The sequence below is a fragment of the Nanorana parkeri genome, unplaced genomic scaffold, assembly GCF_000935625.1.
Source record: "Nanorana parkeri isolate BGI_ZX_2015 unplaced genomic scaffold, ASM93562v1 scaffold3, whole genome shotgun sequence".
In the NCBI taxonomy this organism is placed as follows: domain Eukaryota; kingdom Metazoa; phylum Chordata; class Amphibia; order Anura; family Dicroglossidae; genus Nanorana; species Nanorana parkeri.
In genome coordinates this window covers 1,540,538-1,559,150 of record NW_017306271.1, presented here as the reverse complement: position 1 = coordinate 1,559,150, position 18,613 = coordinate 1,540,538, and the positions used below count along the sequence as shown (strand labels likewise).

The following is an 18,613-nucleotide window of genomic DNA, read 5'->3' as shown; positions in this document are numbered from 1 at the left end:
CAGGGAAATAATAAATATTTAAATGTCGGACAGAGTATTACATGACAGGAATCGAACTTATAAAAGGACCTGTTCTCAGCACTGCAGCATAGGGGTCCTAAAGCTCTATTCCACATAAAACATCTATAATAAGATACAGTAAAGTTCCCTGTTTCACAGTACTGCCACTGTAATAATGTTCATATACAGTATGTAACTTCTTATCATATCATGTTAAACTTTCAATCAAAAAGATTTGGTACATAAAAGAATCAAATAATAAGTGAAGGTACTGCATGGCAATCCATGACCACATTTTAGTAAGGATGCATGAAAAGAAAGGATTCTTCTTTAAGCAAACTAAGTGGTTCAGTAGTTACTACCAAATAGTATTTTTTTTTTGCGATATATGCTGCCAAACTTTCCTAATGATGACATTATCCTGCGCCACATATTACATAACATTAATGTTAAAGAACACCTATTGTTTAAGAATCTAAAATACAGTGGCAAATGCCTTCCTTCCCCCAGCTTTAGTACATACTGTTTCCTAAAAGATTATAGAAGTGTCTTTAAAGTGTCACTAAAGCCCATATATAGTACACTCCATATAGTGGGCTGAACTGAAGAGCATTAGATTTGTCAGCCATAAAAGCGCAAATATATCTTTAGCTAAAGATCCAAAAGAAATACTATTTTTATGAATAGACATCCATAGAATTCCCAGCATCACTGTCAGTTTGGGTGATTGGCACTGCTTATTTTGTCACTTACAAATGCTTGTTCTTTCTTTCAATTAACATTCACAATGCTCAGTTACTGCAAGCAGTACTCAACTGTTGTACTGCTTCAAAATGAACAACCTTACACTCAAGGCATCTCAGGTAGTCTTCAGCATGTTGGAAATGCAACAGCATATACTGTAACTATGTATTTTGAGCTGTAGATGGCGCTGTAGTGTAATGCTAGTCTGTATGTTCATGCTTATCTATGATATATACAGGAAGTTCTCTCTGTATGCTGTATTTTGATGTAATGTTTTCCTAAGCAAGTAAAAATTCAGCATTCCTCAAGATCTCAGTGCTTCACCTAAACACATAACCAACGCAACAATCAATCAAATTTAAACCTACAATGCAAAATAACAATTGGAGAACAAAACGGTAAGCATGATTGGCTGCTGTTGGGCAGTATAGACTGTATAAGACAGTTCTTTCCTGATAATTTGATAAATAGGTCCATCTGTTTTCTCTGACAGTACTCTGCCTCTGATAGATATATTTCATGTGAGCTTGTTCCTGGGAAATTGCACCAGAATAACAGCCCCTGGCACACAGTGACCCTTCTTGGAACCAAACCATTTTCTCTACATGACAATCAATGCAAGTTGCCACACTTAATCCAATTAAGTAAGGAGTTTCCCTTTTCAATAGTGCAGCTGTTTAAAAGGGAAAGTTTAATGGAAATTATCACCTTTAACTTGTTTTGCTAATTACAACACTTTTAACAGTATAAGATGACTTGGGAATGGGCATTAACACGTTCCCATAACACGGCTCCATGATACAACACAAATCAAGGGATCTGAAACCGCATATGTTCTGCTTCAGGACAGTTGGCATCTGCAGTTTCCATAACTCTCTCCAAAACTCTCTGTACCATTTCATAGTGATATACATGAAGTACTGTATCTTCTAATATAAATTCTTTGAAGAGTTCTGTCCAGGCTGAAAACTTGCAAAGTGCATGTACAGAGGTTACTGGATTATGAGCTGAATCCTAGCAACCTTATTTTTTATAGAGTGTATGTCATTCCATATATAATCATAACACTCACTCTGATTCTACCGATTGACATAGGATGACACTTGTGTCCACCCTGGACCCTTTTAGAAGGCTGCTCACTGTGAGGGGGAACAGTTAATTAGACAGTTGATCAATACAGTTCCCTTCCGGTAGCAGGCGTCAAGTTGCCGCCCCTGTCCTTCTATCATATACATTTGTAAGCCCTCTTCAGAGAGCTGGTCTAAGTGCAGTTGAATTATACATTTGGGAATAACTGTCTGCTTTAGTCTATAGATAGCTTTACATAGGAAAATGGACTATGATGGGCACAAGGAGGAAGACAGAAACAGGCAGATAGGAGTCTGAGTATAATTTGGGCCCAGCAATGTTCACCTCTAACCAAACCCTACTTACTTTCAGTCATATAAACAAGTTAAAGTAGGTGGCACCCATAGTGGTAGATGGTACCTGTATTGATGGTGGGTGCTGCTTATTGTAACCTACACATCTATAAGGTTGGAGATTTCAACACTAAACAGCCAAATCTTCACTGCTGCAAGGGAGATTGGCCAACATCCACTCTTCAATGCACAGCCTGGTTTCCTGAACTTTGTCTCACAACAACATAATCAAAAAGCATAACCTGGTCCACTTCCCATGCTTGCAACACAGGTAGGTTTATTCAAATGAGTAAGAGGTACTCACATGTGGGCATCAAGACCCACCTAAATGTGTTTTGCATGCTGGGATGCTTACTCAAAGTTGAACCTTATGAATAATCACCAAGTATGTGAAGCGCGTCCTTACCCACAATGCTGAAAGTTTTGTGTGAGCACCCAGCATGTGATACATGTTTAGGTGGGCCTTGATTCCTGTATGTGAGGACCTCTTGCTCATTTGAATAAATCTACCAACCATGCAAGCTTGCAAAGTGGACCAGGTTATGCTATTTGATTGTAAAGGGTTGGAGAGTTGGTGGAGACCCATACAAAAATATAAGCACAGAAGGTCTATAACAAGGCTTCTCTGCATATAATGTGTGCATATAGGCAACTTTACCAGCCATTTCCCTTTTTCAGAATAACAGACTTCTTAAACAAAACTTCTGAAAGAACTGTTTGTGTTATCCATAGCAATCAATCTATTTCTCCCTTATAGTATATGTCCACACTTGCCACTAAACATTGAAGAAAAGCTGACTAGTTGCTCAGGGAAACGTAAACAATTCTTCTTTTAGACAATACTGTTACACGGGATCAACATCCTATTCAAAACTGGATCCTTATGTACTCTAGGAAAAGCGAAACAACTATTTTTGGTTTAACCACATGCTATCCTATCTCATCACGAATGGTGAAAAATAAAAACAGACTGGTTGAAAACTGTAAAGGGAGGTAAAAATACATCAAGAATTAGGAAAAACATGTTGCTTTTGGCGAACATCCTTCTCCAGCTTCTCTATATTAAAAGTATAAGACGAGTTCAAGTTTAAAGTGACGTAGATTATAAAAAATCAGACGTAAACTCTCAACAAATTGGCAAAACTGCATCAAATTTTTTTTTTACTGGACTATATTTATTAGTGTGAAAATATGGGACAAATTAGAGGAGCCACCTTGAAGATGATTAGAAGTAGGCTTAATTGTCTAAATTGATCTTTTCTCTGTGAAATATGGATGCTGATCTCATATAGACAGGTGCCTATTTGTTGGAACAGGTCAAACATAGGTTTCAAGATAGTTTCAGGCTTACAACTTCATCTAATGAGCACAAATGTAAATGCAGGCACTCAGAACTGGAGTATCCAGTAATCATATAGCTTTAGCAGTCCCGAAACTTAAAGCACTGTCCTACGCAAATAACTTCTTCTAGATAGGTGCTACATAGCCCGCCAAACTACTAGTCCTTCAAAGGTGGAAGGCCACCCTAAACAATTTTAAGATGAAGATGGCTGGGGTGGCAAGCTCCAACCTCATAGATAGAGTCAGTATTCATGTAACAGAGAGTGCTAAGTTTCAGAGGTCATTATAGAAGATTATGGATGATTTGTGTAGACACCTATTGGTTCCTGCATTTATATGTTGGTGCAAGTTTACGTGTTACAGATCAGCACAGATTTACTTTCAGGTGAAGCTAAGAGAATAAGTGAAGTAACCAGTCAGAAATCTTCTACTACTTTATACTGCAGAAAGTTGACCTATGAACGGACATCCAGAGTATACATCAGAGCACTGCTCTTTCATTACAATACGAATGCGGTCTATTGCTGGCCAAAAATAGCCATGCCTTGGCTTTAAAACATGTTGGTTCATTATACAAAGATGTATCCATGTGTACACATAAAAGGTTAACGTAAAGGGTAAGGTAAAGGACAGGGGAGTTTCTCAATGGTTCTGATGTATGATCTGCAAGACTTTGTGACAAAATTCTGGCAAATAAAGATATAGAGAAATTAAATTAACAAAAAAACTCAACCTTAAAAGGCAGTAAAAAAATCCTCTCAACCGTAGAGAAAAGTGAAGTCATCAATTTGGCTATGCTGTCTGGATCACAAGACTGGCTGAACACAATTTTAAATACTTTAGCAGGTAAAACAGTTTATATGTATTTCAACTGTGTAGTAAGTGGTCAATTTGTTTTGTATTCAGCTTCATCAGCAGTCTGAAGACAGCATAGTTGGTCTTATTTATTAAACTATTTGAAACTGTCCTATAGCAACCACCTACACTCACACCACATCAGAAAAAAAGAACCAAAGAATCTGGTTGGTTGCTCTGGGGCAACACAGCTCTTATTTCAGACACTTTGAAAAATGAGGCTTGAGTAAGCTGGGAGCTGTAATGCAACAGCTGCCCGAGTCTGATGTGCATCCAGTTTTAAAATAATACATATACTTTCCATAAATAGTTTATTAAACTGGGGCCAATTGCTTTAAATCTCACTGCACTCAGAAAATAAAATAGGACACATGGCAGGAGGTTTTAACATCCGCCGTGCACTCCCTAAACAATGTACGGCTCTAATCACATATTAAATATTTGCTTCTCTGCCCTGAACAGAATACAAGCTATAACACCTGTTAGTGCTGTACTGCAACTCTCATTTTCTTCTGTGCCTTCCACTGCAATCAGGACTGGCAAAGGAGACCAGAAACAAGAGTACTGAGTGCACACAACACTTTCATACATGAGGCCTGAACACAGTATTGATATATCAAGAAAAGCAGCCTACTAAGTGTCCCTGGTATTTTTGGAGGGCTGTTTAGGCAAGTAACAGAATAGTTCTACTTTAAATACTTCCAGTAGTTGGACATAATAATGATTTATTAGCCATTAGTCACAACATGAAAGGTGTAGTGACTCTTTGTTAAAAGAGTTCAAGAATATATGGCTTTAATTATTCATCTGACAGTGTTTGGAGAAGACTGTTTGCTTCCTATGGAGCAGATGCATTGATGTTTTCTTTAACTGGATATCGCTGTTTGCTCTGACTTTTTTAGAGGCATGTACCCAGTAATGCAAATCCTTCTGCAGTGCAATTAGAGATGTGCTGTAATGGTCGGGGCTGGCCCACTGATGAGACATTTGCCTAATGGTGATTGATCAGCAGGGGAAGAACATAGCTGTTTTTGTTTTTAAAGAAGATCACAATAGTGCATTCATGTTGTGTGATAAATGTTTAAAAAAGGCAAAAACACAAAAATCCAGAAAAAGAAGTTAAAGCTGAAGTTTAACCTGCTTATATTTTGCCTCCCCTGCCCATCGTCGCCTCCCCCTCCCCCCCACCCCCCAACCTTAACATCAATGAGCTAATGGTGATTTCAAATAAAACTTTTGTGTTTTCTTTACATACTTTATTTTAGACTCCACTGAGTCTTTGTGCTTCTCAACGCAAAGCAGGCAGATCATGGCTTGTGGGAAGGGCCGGCAAGGTGCTCTAGTGCTGATGCAAGCTGACTCTTTGGAGGACATATGCAAATATCAAAATACCTTGATTGGTGGATATCAGTCTGGGGGAGTGATCATTCCTAAGCAGGCGGCATTTGAATGCAAACAGCCATTGGTAACACCCAAATGTGATGCTGATGAAAATGGGAACAATGATAAGGTCCTATTTACACTTAAAAGCTACATTGTGGTGCAATAATGCACATGTGCTAACTAATGTTATGGCAATGCACCACAACGCATGAAAAAAAGTATATGAACATTTTTTAAAATGCAGTGAACCACAACACATAGAGGGGAATTTATCGAACTGGAGCACACAAATTCTGGAGCAGCTGTGCATGGCAACCAATCAGCTTCTCTCTTTCATTTTAAACCTCAACTGAACAAACTGAAGAAATCAGCTGATTGGTTGCCATGGGCAACTACTCCAGCGTCTGTCTGCGCCAGTTTTGATAAATTCTCCCCATAGTATATTTGTTGGGGTGTGAAAGACAGAACCCCCATCAGCTTTTTATTGCTGAATGTATCCCTGTTGCAAATGTTTCTCACTTCCTATTACAACCCTTGACACTGCAATACTAAAGATGGCCATACACTGGTAGATTTTCGTACAAACAAAAACAGTGTCCTAACATTTGATAATGCCATCAGAGCCTTGCAGAAAGTCATTCAAAATGTCGTCTGATTTTAACGCTCGATTTTGAAATGAAGTTTCCTGAATGAAAACCAAATTCAATGTTCGAATTTCATTCATTTGAGGAAACATTTCCACCCTGCTCCTTCCATTTTTCCTGTCGCTATGTTTAAAGACGATCATTGATTTGACTCCATTAACTATTAGAAAATCGAATGAAGATTCCGAAACAATTTTTTTCTAATGAAATTCTACTGGTGTATGGCCAACTTAAAGTGCAACTGAAGTCAAAACCTTTTTTGTTAGTTCTGGCTAGCGTGCAAAGGGATGAGAACCCGTCAGGTTCCTATTATGGCCTGTGTCCCGATTAGAGAGATTCACCCTCTCTATTTGTCCTGGTGACTGTTATCATTGAGGGCCCAGTCACACCATATCCAGTGCGTTCCAGTGCGGATTGTACTGCACCGGAACGGAGGGCCTTCCTGTACCTCGCTTTCCAGTGCAGGCGATCACACTGCGAGCGGAGGCGTGTCTGCGTTGCCATTCACATGAATGGCACCAACACGCCCCGCTCCAGAACGCTGCCTGGCTTGATCTATGCGATTCAGTGTGTCACGGGCTCGACCCGCACCGGAATGCACTGAATATGGGTAAAAGAAAATCCCAGATTTTGGGTTGTCACCAGAACAGGAATAGATGGAAAACACTAGTTCTGGTGACCCTGCTGACCAACAGGGATTCCTCCCACCTTGGAGGCATTTCTCCTTACTTCTTGTTGTGGATATCAGAGAGGAAGTCCAGGGAAATCTCCCTCAAAAAAGCTGACAGGGGTTATAAAAGGTTATAACCCTCCCTTTCTCTATCCAAAACTAAAAAAAAAAGACATTTTGGATCCAGTTGTAGTTTAAGTAACGGCAAATCTCTTCAATGGAACCCCAAATAGCAGTTAAAAAAATTACACGGGTTCTAATCCTTTCCGACTCCATCCAAACGAAAAAAAGTTTACACAAAAAATATTTAGGGGAAAGCTTCTTCATTTTCCAATGAGACATCAAATTCAAGCAAATTAAAAGACATACCTCATGAAATTTAACATTAATTTGTACTGAGTAATATGCACAAAAAAACAAAAAAGCAGGGTTTAAAAGTATATTACTTTTTTTTTTTTTAAAGTGATGTGTAATAAAAGTAAAAATACACTAAAAGGCCACAGTAGGAACACACCTGCTATATTTTATCAGATCACGGAATATCATTATTAATCCATGTTATTTAGGCGAGGCGAGGTGGATTATGCCCCCTTCCTACTGTAAAAGCTTTGGATTCAGGACCCAGCTCTTCACACATGTAAAATCATTTAGGTTTTGTGCATAAGATCAGATAGCAACCAAGAAAAACCCCAGCAACAGATGTGGGCTTACATCAACCAATAAAAGGACTAACATGCTGGACCCTCATCTGAGTTTATGTGGCTGCTGTGTGGTCTTATTGTAACTGAGCTTTCAGGGGCTGAAAGTGATTCGTGCAACATCGAGGAAGGAATACTAACCCAAGATGGAGACCTTGCTCAAGAACTCTTCATACATCTTCCTCTTCCTCAATGTGGAGCCCTGTGACCAAGAAAAAGAAGAAACAGATGTATGCAACTTCTGCCTTTACACAAACAGCTTCAAACAGAATGTGAGTGGTTGACACATGCATTATGTACAATTCTGTCTCAGTGGAGCATATATTACTATATACACATAATTACATGTTAATTCAACTTTAAAGTTGCCTTTTAAAAATGTGTTAAGTTTATGTATAACCAATTAGTTTTAGCTAGAGTAGGGAAGAGTTAAAACTCCTAACTGTTTTTGTTTTTTGGTGCATGTGTCCCTTTGAGGAGATTTTCCTTACTGTCCCAGTGACATAACAGGAAGTGTGAGGAAATCTCTATAAAACAAGGGTAATTCCCCTATTAGACAGGTGTCCCCATTGGAATATATCCTCTCTATTCCTCATGTAAAATCCATAAACTGTAACATTTTGGATTTCCCATCACTTTCTGCCTTGGTGACAATGGTCACTAGGACAAAAAAAAAAAGAGAGAGTAAGGTAATTATCCCCAGACGGGCACACAAGCCTGCAGAGGTTTTAATTCTTCCCTACTTCACCACAATGAAAAAAAAAAAGTTTTATATCTAACTTTTTGGGAATCGGGGTTGCATATTTATTTAAATGTTGAACAGTTAGGTTAAAAATTGAACAGTTTTAAAAAAAAAAAACCTATATTTTTTTCTACTCTACTCTACTTTTTTTTAAAAACTTTTTTACTACTCCACACTATACTAGATTACAGTATGAGAGAATTTTTTAATGCAACCAATCGTTTAGTTGAAAAAATAATCGGGCAACTAATCGATTAAGAAAATAATCGTTAGCTGCAGCCCTACATTACACTAAATAATACTAGACTACACTCTACTACACTACAAAAACTAGCTAAAGTTCTAAACAGAGGTTTTAGTTCCATACATTTGTATGGGTAAGCCACACTGCCACGACATGGCACCTTTATATCAGTGAATTTTCATTTACTTTTAAATTGTATCACAATATGCAATACATCTTATAGTTCTCACTTATTTAATGGGTATCATCCATGTACTTTATGATTTGAATATGTTCAAATACCATAACCAGAGTTTGTCTTTGTCATTTGTCATTCCCCTGTCTAATTGTCTTGCTTCCCTTTTGTTCCAATCCTTAATATTGTTCTTATATTATTGGACATGAGTGTTCTTATGCTTTTTTCAATAATTGTTCAATAATCTTTGAGTATCTTTATATGATTTATGTTCTGTTTATTCATTTAAATTAATAAAACTTAAATAAATAAAAACAATTGAACAGTTTATGGGGTACGGATTACTGCAACAGAGGACACTTGCAAAAAGAACTCGAATAAGTTTGGCCTTTTTATACTGGTGCTCATCTATTCTACTATGTTAGTGATACACAGATAAATGGTATTGTGGTAGAGGCAGAAAGGTATAAAAAGAATCTCGTACAGACAAGCCTTTGTTGCTTCTAGTATAGAAAATAAAAGCCTATGATTGTAGGCTACTTCTCACTTCTTCCTCTTTTATACAATATCACAGAGGGCAATGTTTCCTATAGCAACTGTTCAGTAATTATCTTTTACTGGTTTGTCTATATTAAAGTCTGATTGGGTGTTCAAAAACCTGTTTTTGTTTTAAGGGTTGCATTGCTGGTTTTAAAATGCAGCAGTTCCATGTTTGCCTATGAAGAACATATAAACCAGAAGCATATTTAATACCATGGGCTTCTTAGCCTGGCCACCATGCACACATATGAGGCAAGTGACCTGACTACAAACAGGGCAGGAATGCTTTTACATTTTTAAGCTACATAAGCAGATTAAAACAACTGGATCTATGACTACCCCCACACTAAGCCTTTCAAAACTACTTCAGGGCAGAAAAGGCATCAATGTATCACTCAGCGATTCTGAAGAGATGAATGCACTGGACAGAAAGGTGATACTTCTTGAATGACAATAATGCTAGTAACTAATTAAAAAAATACTAATACAACACTTTGCAGGAAATGTTTTGCATCAGACAACATCAGACAAGCATTTCATTAATGACCACTACACTATTTAATTGGTTAACAATCTTGTTAAAGGCTGCCATATTGTTAGTGGCTAATCAAATGAATTGTGCAGTTGGCGCACATGCAGTTTGACTGGCCCAATTCCATTTATACCAGGCAGACATTTTTAAGGATAGTCTGCATGCAGAAATATTGCAGTAATCTTTTACACCCCATCACTTACACTGGTTAGGGGACGTAAGCACTTTAAGCCAATCAGGGCTTGCTCTGTTGCTTTGGTGGATACTGTCAGTCTAACAGAGGACTGGGGGGGACCTTGAATTCAGTGCTTCACTTTCATGTTCCACTCACTGATTGATTAAAATGTATTCTTCAAAAGGGGAACAGACCTGGGTTTACTTTCTGGCAAGGGTGCCCAGATCATTAGAATGACTGAGCAGAATCACACATATATTATGTCAATTGAGTATTTAGCTGTATTCCTGGAATTCAATGTTCTAGTGGAATTAGCCTTTCATACAAGGTCCACTTTTAAGTAAGGCCCTACTCCCCTAATACACTGCAGAAAAACATTAAAACACCTGTGGGGGAAAATTGGTTTTTCTACCTACCATAAAGTTAATTTCTGGGATTCCATTAAGGGACACAGGAATTCAGTATAATTGTGGGCCAGCCCAATATAGCCCCTCCTACTCCCAGTATTCCTTAGTATTCCCCAGTATTCCTTAGTTCTGGTGGATTGTGCCTTGACGGGAAAGGGTAGAACCGGGTTCATAAAATCATAAGCTTGAATTATGGTAAATCTAAGCCACTAAGAAATAAAGAAAGGAGAAGCTGGTTCCCTTTTACAACAACCATCAAGAATGACAAAGAGTCAGTCTTAGAAGAAGTGGCTGCTAGGTTAAGTCACATAGCATGAACTACATACAAGCAATAGATTGTTTTTCTGTACCAATTACCAGTCCCAGTTCATTAGAAGATCAAAGTCCTGGTTGAGGTGAAGGACCAAATCTATCTCAGGAAGGAAGTCCTGGGCCTCAACACCACCATGTCCTTGTGTAACAACACCACCATGTCCTTGTGTAAGATCAAATAGGGCTCTCTCCTTGTAAGTGATAGTGGAAAGTCTGGAGTGCAAAAAATATTTAATTCAAATCTCAGGAGGAATGGGGGAGTGCACAGGCAGGGCCACATCTGAGATATCCTGAACAAAGGTCTTGTTCAAAGAATAGGGAGCTGAGGTGTCGGGAACAAGAATGTGCAAAGTCTCTAAATTCTTGTCTCCTGCAATGAACAAGAAAGACATTAATATACTTTTCTTTTCTGCCGGCTTCCACACTGCAGAAAATGATATCACCATCCTTGTGACAAGATCCCAGGGCACTGCCGAGTACCCTCAAATTTGCTAGATTTGGACTATTTGACATTATCCGGGGTTGCACTGAAAGGATACTGACATCACGCTCACAGAGGCACAGTGGGGGGAGGCTGAGGAAGTATATTATCTACTTTTTTTTTCCACCACAGGTTTTTGTGCAGCGAATGAGGATGGGGCAGGGGGGGCCTTAATAAATAAGAGGATTTTGGTATTTAGGTGCAACTGGTCCACTTTAAGCTGTCCGCACCTGGCCAGGCAAGCCTAACTGTCACTTCCCCTATGTAAGTGGTACCTAAGCAACAGATTTCCTTCCTTCCAGAGTCATAGCTAAATCTGACAGATATGGAAGTTTACCTCAGTTGCTGAGCACCCTTATGGTGCTGGGGAAAACAGAAAGGGTTGTGCAGTGGGTTGCATGCTGTACATGGGCTTTGGTATCATGCAACCACATTTTCTTTCTGGCATTTCAATATCCCAGCATATATCTGTCTTCCTGAAAGGTTGCTTGCATCCAGCAGAACAAGTCTAAAGCTGCAGAATGATGGCCAGCCCCACTAATTTGTCTACAGCTTGCAGGTACAGCTAATGCTGGTTATAGAAGCAGCAGCAAACATTGAGCTCAGACTGCTCTGTTTTAAGGTACGGTAACTGGAGTCACATCACATAAAGTCCTTATTTACTGTATGCAAGGTAGCACACAGCTGCCTGATGCTGACTAAGCTGTTTTTATATTTCTACAGTTATTTTTTCACTTGGCATGCTCCCAAGAGATGGTGGGATGCTGGGTATAGTGCTAACACTAAATATGGCTTAGATCCGCACTTCTATGTACTGAGGCAAGTCATATGGCACAGTGTGAAGGCATCTATGAAACAGAGATTGTGATGTCGATTTTAATCGACTAAATCGATTAACTGTTGCAGCTCTAGATGTTAGATTATCTTCAAAGCTCTGCGGCATGATGGAGCAAGCTCGTCAGAAATCATGCCAAGCAAAAATACCATCCAAGCATCCAACATTCCATGCCAAGTATCAGCGAATCAGATCTATACCGAGAAGAGAGCACTGACTGTATGCTACAGTCTGGAATCATCTCCTTTCTGATCATTCAGGTTCACTAAAAGCAAACACCTTACATTATATGTATAGCTAAAACGTATTTTCTAGCTTTAGATTGTTTAGGGATGGGTTTAAAACCTGTCATTTTATTGTTTGCTGTCTGTGCCCCGCTGGGTAGATTTATCTTCACTTCCTGTCTTGGAGATACAACAGGAAGATGAAATCTCTACTCATGTTTTGGGAGCACATTTGATTCAAGATAATCTGTAAAATCTAACTCAAACATGAATATTTATGGCAAAACCACTGACAACATCACTAACAACTGACTGCTACAGGAGAAAAGATGAGATTTCTGCATCACTGAGCCTTCTTCACTGTCATTTATTCATCAGAGTTTGCTTTTGGTGAACAACAGCAGGGTTGGGACAAGGGGTGTGCAGGAGGGGCAGCTGCCCTGGGTGCAGTTTTTTAATGCGTCTTTTCTGTCAGGCAGAGTAGGACTTTGATAGCTGATGGAGGGACTATTCTGAACAAACCTCCTTCTCAGTACAGGCGCCCACTGGGGACTGAGGGTGAACTGCCCTTCCTACTGTCTCCCTTTGTCTGCTGACATATCACATGACCAGAGATGGGAAGAAGGAAAATATGCCTTCATTTCCAGGCGAGCATTTTTACCTTTCTAGTGACACCACCAACTCAGGAAAATGTTTCCCTTCCAATGGCAAGGGATTGTTTTACTTCCAGTGACACCACCAACAATTAACTCCATCCCAGGATGGAAGGGGGGGAGGGTGCAGTTTGGCATCTCCCTGGACACTTGATGACTTTCTCCTAGCACTGATCAAAAGAATAGGTAGCTGGAATTGATTGCAAATCTTGACTTTTCCTTTGAAACTAAAGCTTTGCCCCTGAACCTCCTACTTCCCAGGTGTCTTTATTGGTCATAAAGACAAGACCTATCATCCACCTGACCAGAAAGGGCTGTGTATGTGGCAGATCAGTGTAAATCTCGGCAGGCAAAAATAGGATTTTTGTACTCGGCAAAAAATCCTTTTCTTTGTGTTCGCTGAAGGACACAACTGGATCTTAAGATCTTGACCAATGGCCAACAGTCAAGATGTTAAGATCCAGCGGTGTCCTTCAATGAAAGAAAGAGAAACCGTCCCATATGTGTATTTTATGTTTGTTTAGCAGTTTGCCCAGAGTTCAGCTTTAAAATAAAAGATATTAGCAGCAATCAAGGTGCAGGTTATGTACACATCTACTATATAATGATATAAAAAACAGAAATAATATCCACATTTAGCTCTGCAAATGTTAAGTGCCTAATGAATTAATCATAAAGTCACCTGCATGGTAGGGTGGAGTGTGAAAATATTTGATACATTTTGTTTTGTTGGACTTCTGGCCACCTATACAACCACACTTTGCATTTCAAGGCAAGTTAAACAAGAAGAAGTATTTTTTCACAACAGTGAATTAAGGGATTTTGTAAAAAAACTAATGAGAACCAGGAAAACCTCTCGCATTTAGTGTGTATAGTGCTGTAACTGATGACAAAATGAGGTCTTCACTCGGTGTCAGCAGTAAGGGAGGCAAGGTTTCTGATTACCGGTGAGTTAACATAGCAGTTTGATGAATAGGCCCCTCTGTCCTGGTTCAAGAAGAGGCTAATAGCAGCCTTAGACGGGTCCGATAAGTGAACGGCCCACTTGTTTGCTGTGGATTTAATGCAGTAATCTTGTGACATATTTTTCACTGCTATTTGCAGATTGAGAGCATACTAGCAGGATTCAGGGCTCCACAGTGACTACAGCACCTCAGATTCCTCTCCTGTCTGCTGATAATCCCGCTCTAGTCTGTTATGCCAGCCACAGCATTTCAGACCTACCAGGCTATTTATAACACATTTAGCATGAAATGTTCATGTGCCGTTACAACATTGTGATTATGCTAAGTGGAAATGATCTTTATGGCTTTACTTTGCAGCACGCAGCATGTGCCTCGACACTTGAAGTGAAAATTTAGATTAACAATGAAAAGTACATACTTTAGAAAGACTTTCACAAGCTCTGTCCACCCACAGTGAAAAGAGTTTGGGTTGATTTTGGCAGGTTAACTCACACATTACTTTCTTTTACCCCTTGGGGTCTGAGGGAGAGAGATTTCCGCAACTCTGAACCTCGATCTGTTCATCAGTCAAGCCCACTGCAAAGGGACTTCACTTTCACTACTAGACTGTCTATTTAACTGAACAAAATAGAATATAAAATTAGGTTTGTTAAAACAGCACCTCCTCCAATCACCCAATCACAGAATGCCTAGTATTCACTGAGAAAATGCTAGTCATCCTCTCACTGGCTGCTATACTCAACAGAGAGTCTGTGTTTACCAGCACAGGGAAATCCCTCAGCATAGGAGCTGTAACAGGGACCTGGAAGACTCTGTGCTACTTCTGTATATTACAGGATCCCCGTAGTCCTGCCACAATTGTATATGTGTGTATGCATGTATGTATGTATGTACGTATGAATGAATGAATATATATATACACACACTGTATATTAGGGTTGCACCAAACTTTTCAGCCGAAGATGGGCTGCCTCTCTAGTTTCTCTCCTACCCAATGCGGAGGAGAAAAACGTTCAGGAGGCAGCGCTGGGAGGAGAGCAATATCTGCAGTGTCACAGGAGACCAAGCTCTCCTCTAGCACCACCCCGCTTGGCCTCCTGCGACAAGCAAATCAAGATGGAGAGCGGTGTGGGGAGGAGACAGATGTCAGCAGTCACAGGAGGCTGAGCGGACGCATAATATCTATTTTGGTTATTTTTACCCTTTAATATCTGGGATTTATATTTTTCCATTTGCTTTTAGGACTGTGTTTCTTCTATCCTATGCACAGGTTGTGGTGTTATATGGGAAGTTCCTATTCCTTTTATAATTTGCATAAGCAGATTTACTATGTAATATCTGGAACTGATGTCTCTTTACTTGTCTACAAAATTATTTTACTTTTGTATGAGCATATTGTGATGTGATATATAAGATTTTATTCATGTGTCTTTTGCAGATTAAATGGTTAATAGTTGTCCCACCCCCTTTAAATAGGGTATTTAAGGTATGTCATTTTGATGTTTCCTTGCTACGACTAAGGCCCAGTGTGGGGGCTGAAACGTGTAAGCATTTGTTTGTTTGCTGCTGCTATGCCTTTTTACAAATAAAGTACTGGATGGACGGACCCCCTTGCTACTTTAATGTCACTTTAAGAAAACAGCCATAAGCTAATTAGATATGTCTGCCCCCTGAAGCATGCTATAGAGGGGCAACCTTGTACTTTGTTTGGAAGTAGTGGCCTCTCTGTAGAGGTCTGACACACACGCTGCTGAGTCAGGGCTACAGCTCTCCAATCATCAAAGAGCATGAACTTTGTTGACTGCAACACTATAGCTTCAAATCAGCAGGGGATGTGTCAGATCTCTACAGAAAGACCACTGCTTCTGTACAAAGAACAAGGATCCTACTCTACAGCATGCTGATAAGGAACAGGGTAAGACTTTGCACACCTTTTGTTTTCAATGTACTTGGAATGTAGTTAGCTGATGTGAACTGAAAGTTAATTTTGGCTTTAATCCTTAGTTAGGTTTAGGACCAACTTGGACAGATATTTTTCAGCAAACTGGAAATAATTATTATCCCCTAGGAGGGAAGCGGGGGAGTCCCATAGTCTACCCAGTATTGTTTTTAATGAATAAGAGCTGATGGACTGAAGAACCAAATCACTTCACTTATCTTATCTTTAAGGGATGTATGTGATGAGAACGCCTGTTGGAATTAGTTCCCACCTATAGCTCCCCCAGCCATAGTTGCTCAATACTCTTGTACCAGCAAGAAGAGTCACCATTCTTCTTCTGCAATCTCCCTAATATAACATTAAAGCCCAACTCCAGCCTTATAAGTTTGGGATAGAGTGGAATATTTTAGAACCTGTGTCTATTTTGCTGTAGCATTTGTCAGATAGAACAAAACTTTCTTTTAGTGGAATGGTTGGAAGCTCAATCAGGTTTTAATTGCTCTGTGTCCAAGTTTCCTCTCCCTTCCTGTCCAGGTAACGGCTGTCTGACAGAGCAGAAAGTGATAGAAGATCCTCTTAAAGGAGACTCAGATAACCTTTACACTTCACAAAGGTTGTAACTGAAAACAGTTTTGGATGCAGTTAGGCTTTAAAGAACCAGCAGGGAAAGTGAGAGCCCATTGTGATAGCGACTGGCACTGCCACTATAAAACAAAAAGCCACTGGCATGTTGGCCATATTTTTCTGCAAGTATTTCCATAAATAGTCACGTTTCATTAGAGCCTATTGATGAATTAACAAGCACTGAAATAAACTCACCATAAGTATACGTCTATAGCTGTCCCGATCGATGCCCCATAGCTTAAGATCTGTTTTGGCCTTGACTGTGGCAGCTCTAGGCGTGCCGTAGATCAGTGCAAGCTCCCCAAAGCTGCCACCTTCTCCAATGCTGGTGACCCACTCTCCATTCACATAGACCTAGACAAAGGAAGTAAAAGAAAGGGTTAACGAGCAGGAAATTGTTTGCTTTAGCCCATGTCTTCAGTTATCTCAAAACCTATTAATAATCCCCTTTCTAATGGGTTGAGGAAAATAATAGAAGCACAAACAATAGGATAATAGTTTCCTCACTTGGTCACAAAAGCTTTGACAACCTACTTTGAGGATCAAGTTTCAGGGCTTGCTGCTCCAGAACAATAGCTGCATTTATTCCTGGGAATTTTCAGCTCCTGTAGGTTACTGGGCCCAGGTTATTTTTTTCCTGGACTTGGACACTCATGGAATCGACAAGCAGAACTGTCACAACTGTGACCTTTTATTACACCTGTCAAACCTGAAAGCAGGGAGATGTGTTGAAAGCCATAATGAGGGTCACAGGGGAAATGCAGCCCTGTGAATTGGGGAGGAAAGGCCGAAGTGGCCTTTGATGAGACATGTTCTTTGTCCCTTCCAGTCCAGTTCTTCGCCCAAACTACTTAGCTTCCAAAGAGCTTGCCTTCCAGCCTTATTTTTTTTAAAGTCACCAATCTCCTGGGAAAACCTCTTGAGAAACGGGCTGTCATTGTGTTTATTTGAAAATAGCACCTCTGTGTTTTTATTTACATCCAAATGTTTGCTACAAGACCTAAGTATTGAACATGGATATGTTTGTCCTGGAATGGAGACCAGATCAGCCTGACAATAGACAGATATTGCAGTTCCACCTATGCACAGATATCTAAAATACAAAGGTCCTGTTCAGGACCATACAAAGAAACTTGTTGGTTTTTCTTCAATTTTATTTTATTGGTTAAAGGAGAACTATGAGGTGAGTGAAAATCACTCAGACTCATAGTTCTAGCCGATCTGTGACAATGAAACTGCCACAGGTCGGCTCAATAGATCGGGAGGTGAGCGAACACATACCGTCGCTCGCTCACTTCTCGATCCTGTCCCTGCAGAGAGCCGTGACTGTCATTCACGGCTCCCTGCAGGGATTCCCCCCTCCCCTGTCCGATCCTCCAGCGCTGACTGACGGAACGGACGGGGCGGGTACAGCTGGCTCTGCCTCCGGACAGTAATGTAATGCTTTGGGTGACGGGGGGATGCTAGTTTGTGTCCTCCCGTTACCCTTAGGAGAACTATGGGGAAAAGCCCTGACCCCATAGTTCTCCTTTAACTGCTGTACCTGTTATACTGGACCGGAACATAGTGGCCCTCTTTTACAGATGTGTCTAAAATCAGATAACGGACAATTTTTTTTTTTCCCCTTGTTTTTTTAAACCTGCAATGTTTTTCTTGTAGACACTGTCAAGCTTTTTCAAGAAGACAAAAAACATATGTGCAGTTCCCCTAAGTAACCAATCAGAATTCATCTTTGAAAACAAGTAATGCAACATCTCTCCTACAATTGACCACAACAGCCAATATTCGCTAAACAAAATGGGATAGACTGTGTACTTCATGTGCCACCTGATGGAGCAATTAGTGTGTTGCCTTCTGCACGGTGGGATATTCTGAAGGCCATGAGAAAAAATTAGCAAATAGCTAACAAATGGGAGGTCTATCCTGCAAATAGAGGGACACTTAGACACTATGCCATTACAGGAACCAAATTAACATGAGCTATTATATTTTTCATATATACATGGGGG

General features: G+C 39.9%; 1 protein-coding gene across 5 annotated transcripts in view; it reads right to left on the bottom strand.

Moving 5' to 3' along the window:
- The window catches only part of PRKAR1B (protein kinase cAMP-dependent type I regulatory subunit beta), a 201,186-nt gene that overhangs the window by 33,125 nt on the left and 149,448 nt on the right, over positions 1–18,613 (bottom strand). For all 5 annotated transcript variants that reach the window (XM_018566412.1, XM_018566487.1, XM_018566565.1 and 2 more), the window contains 2 exons: positions 16,800–16,958; positions 7,898–7,958 (listed from right to left, as the gene is read on the bottom strand). In XM_018566412.1, coding sequence (XP_018421914.1) covers positions 7,898–7,958; positions 16,800–16,958 — 220 coding nt within the window. The remainder of the gene's footprint in view (positions 1–7,897; positions 7,959–16,799; positions 16,959–18,613) is intronic.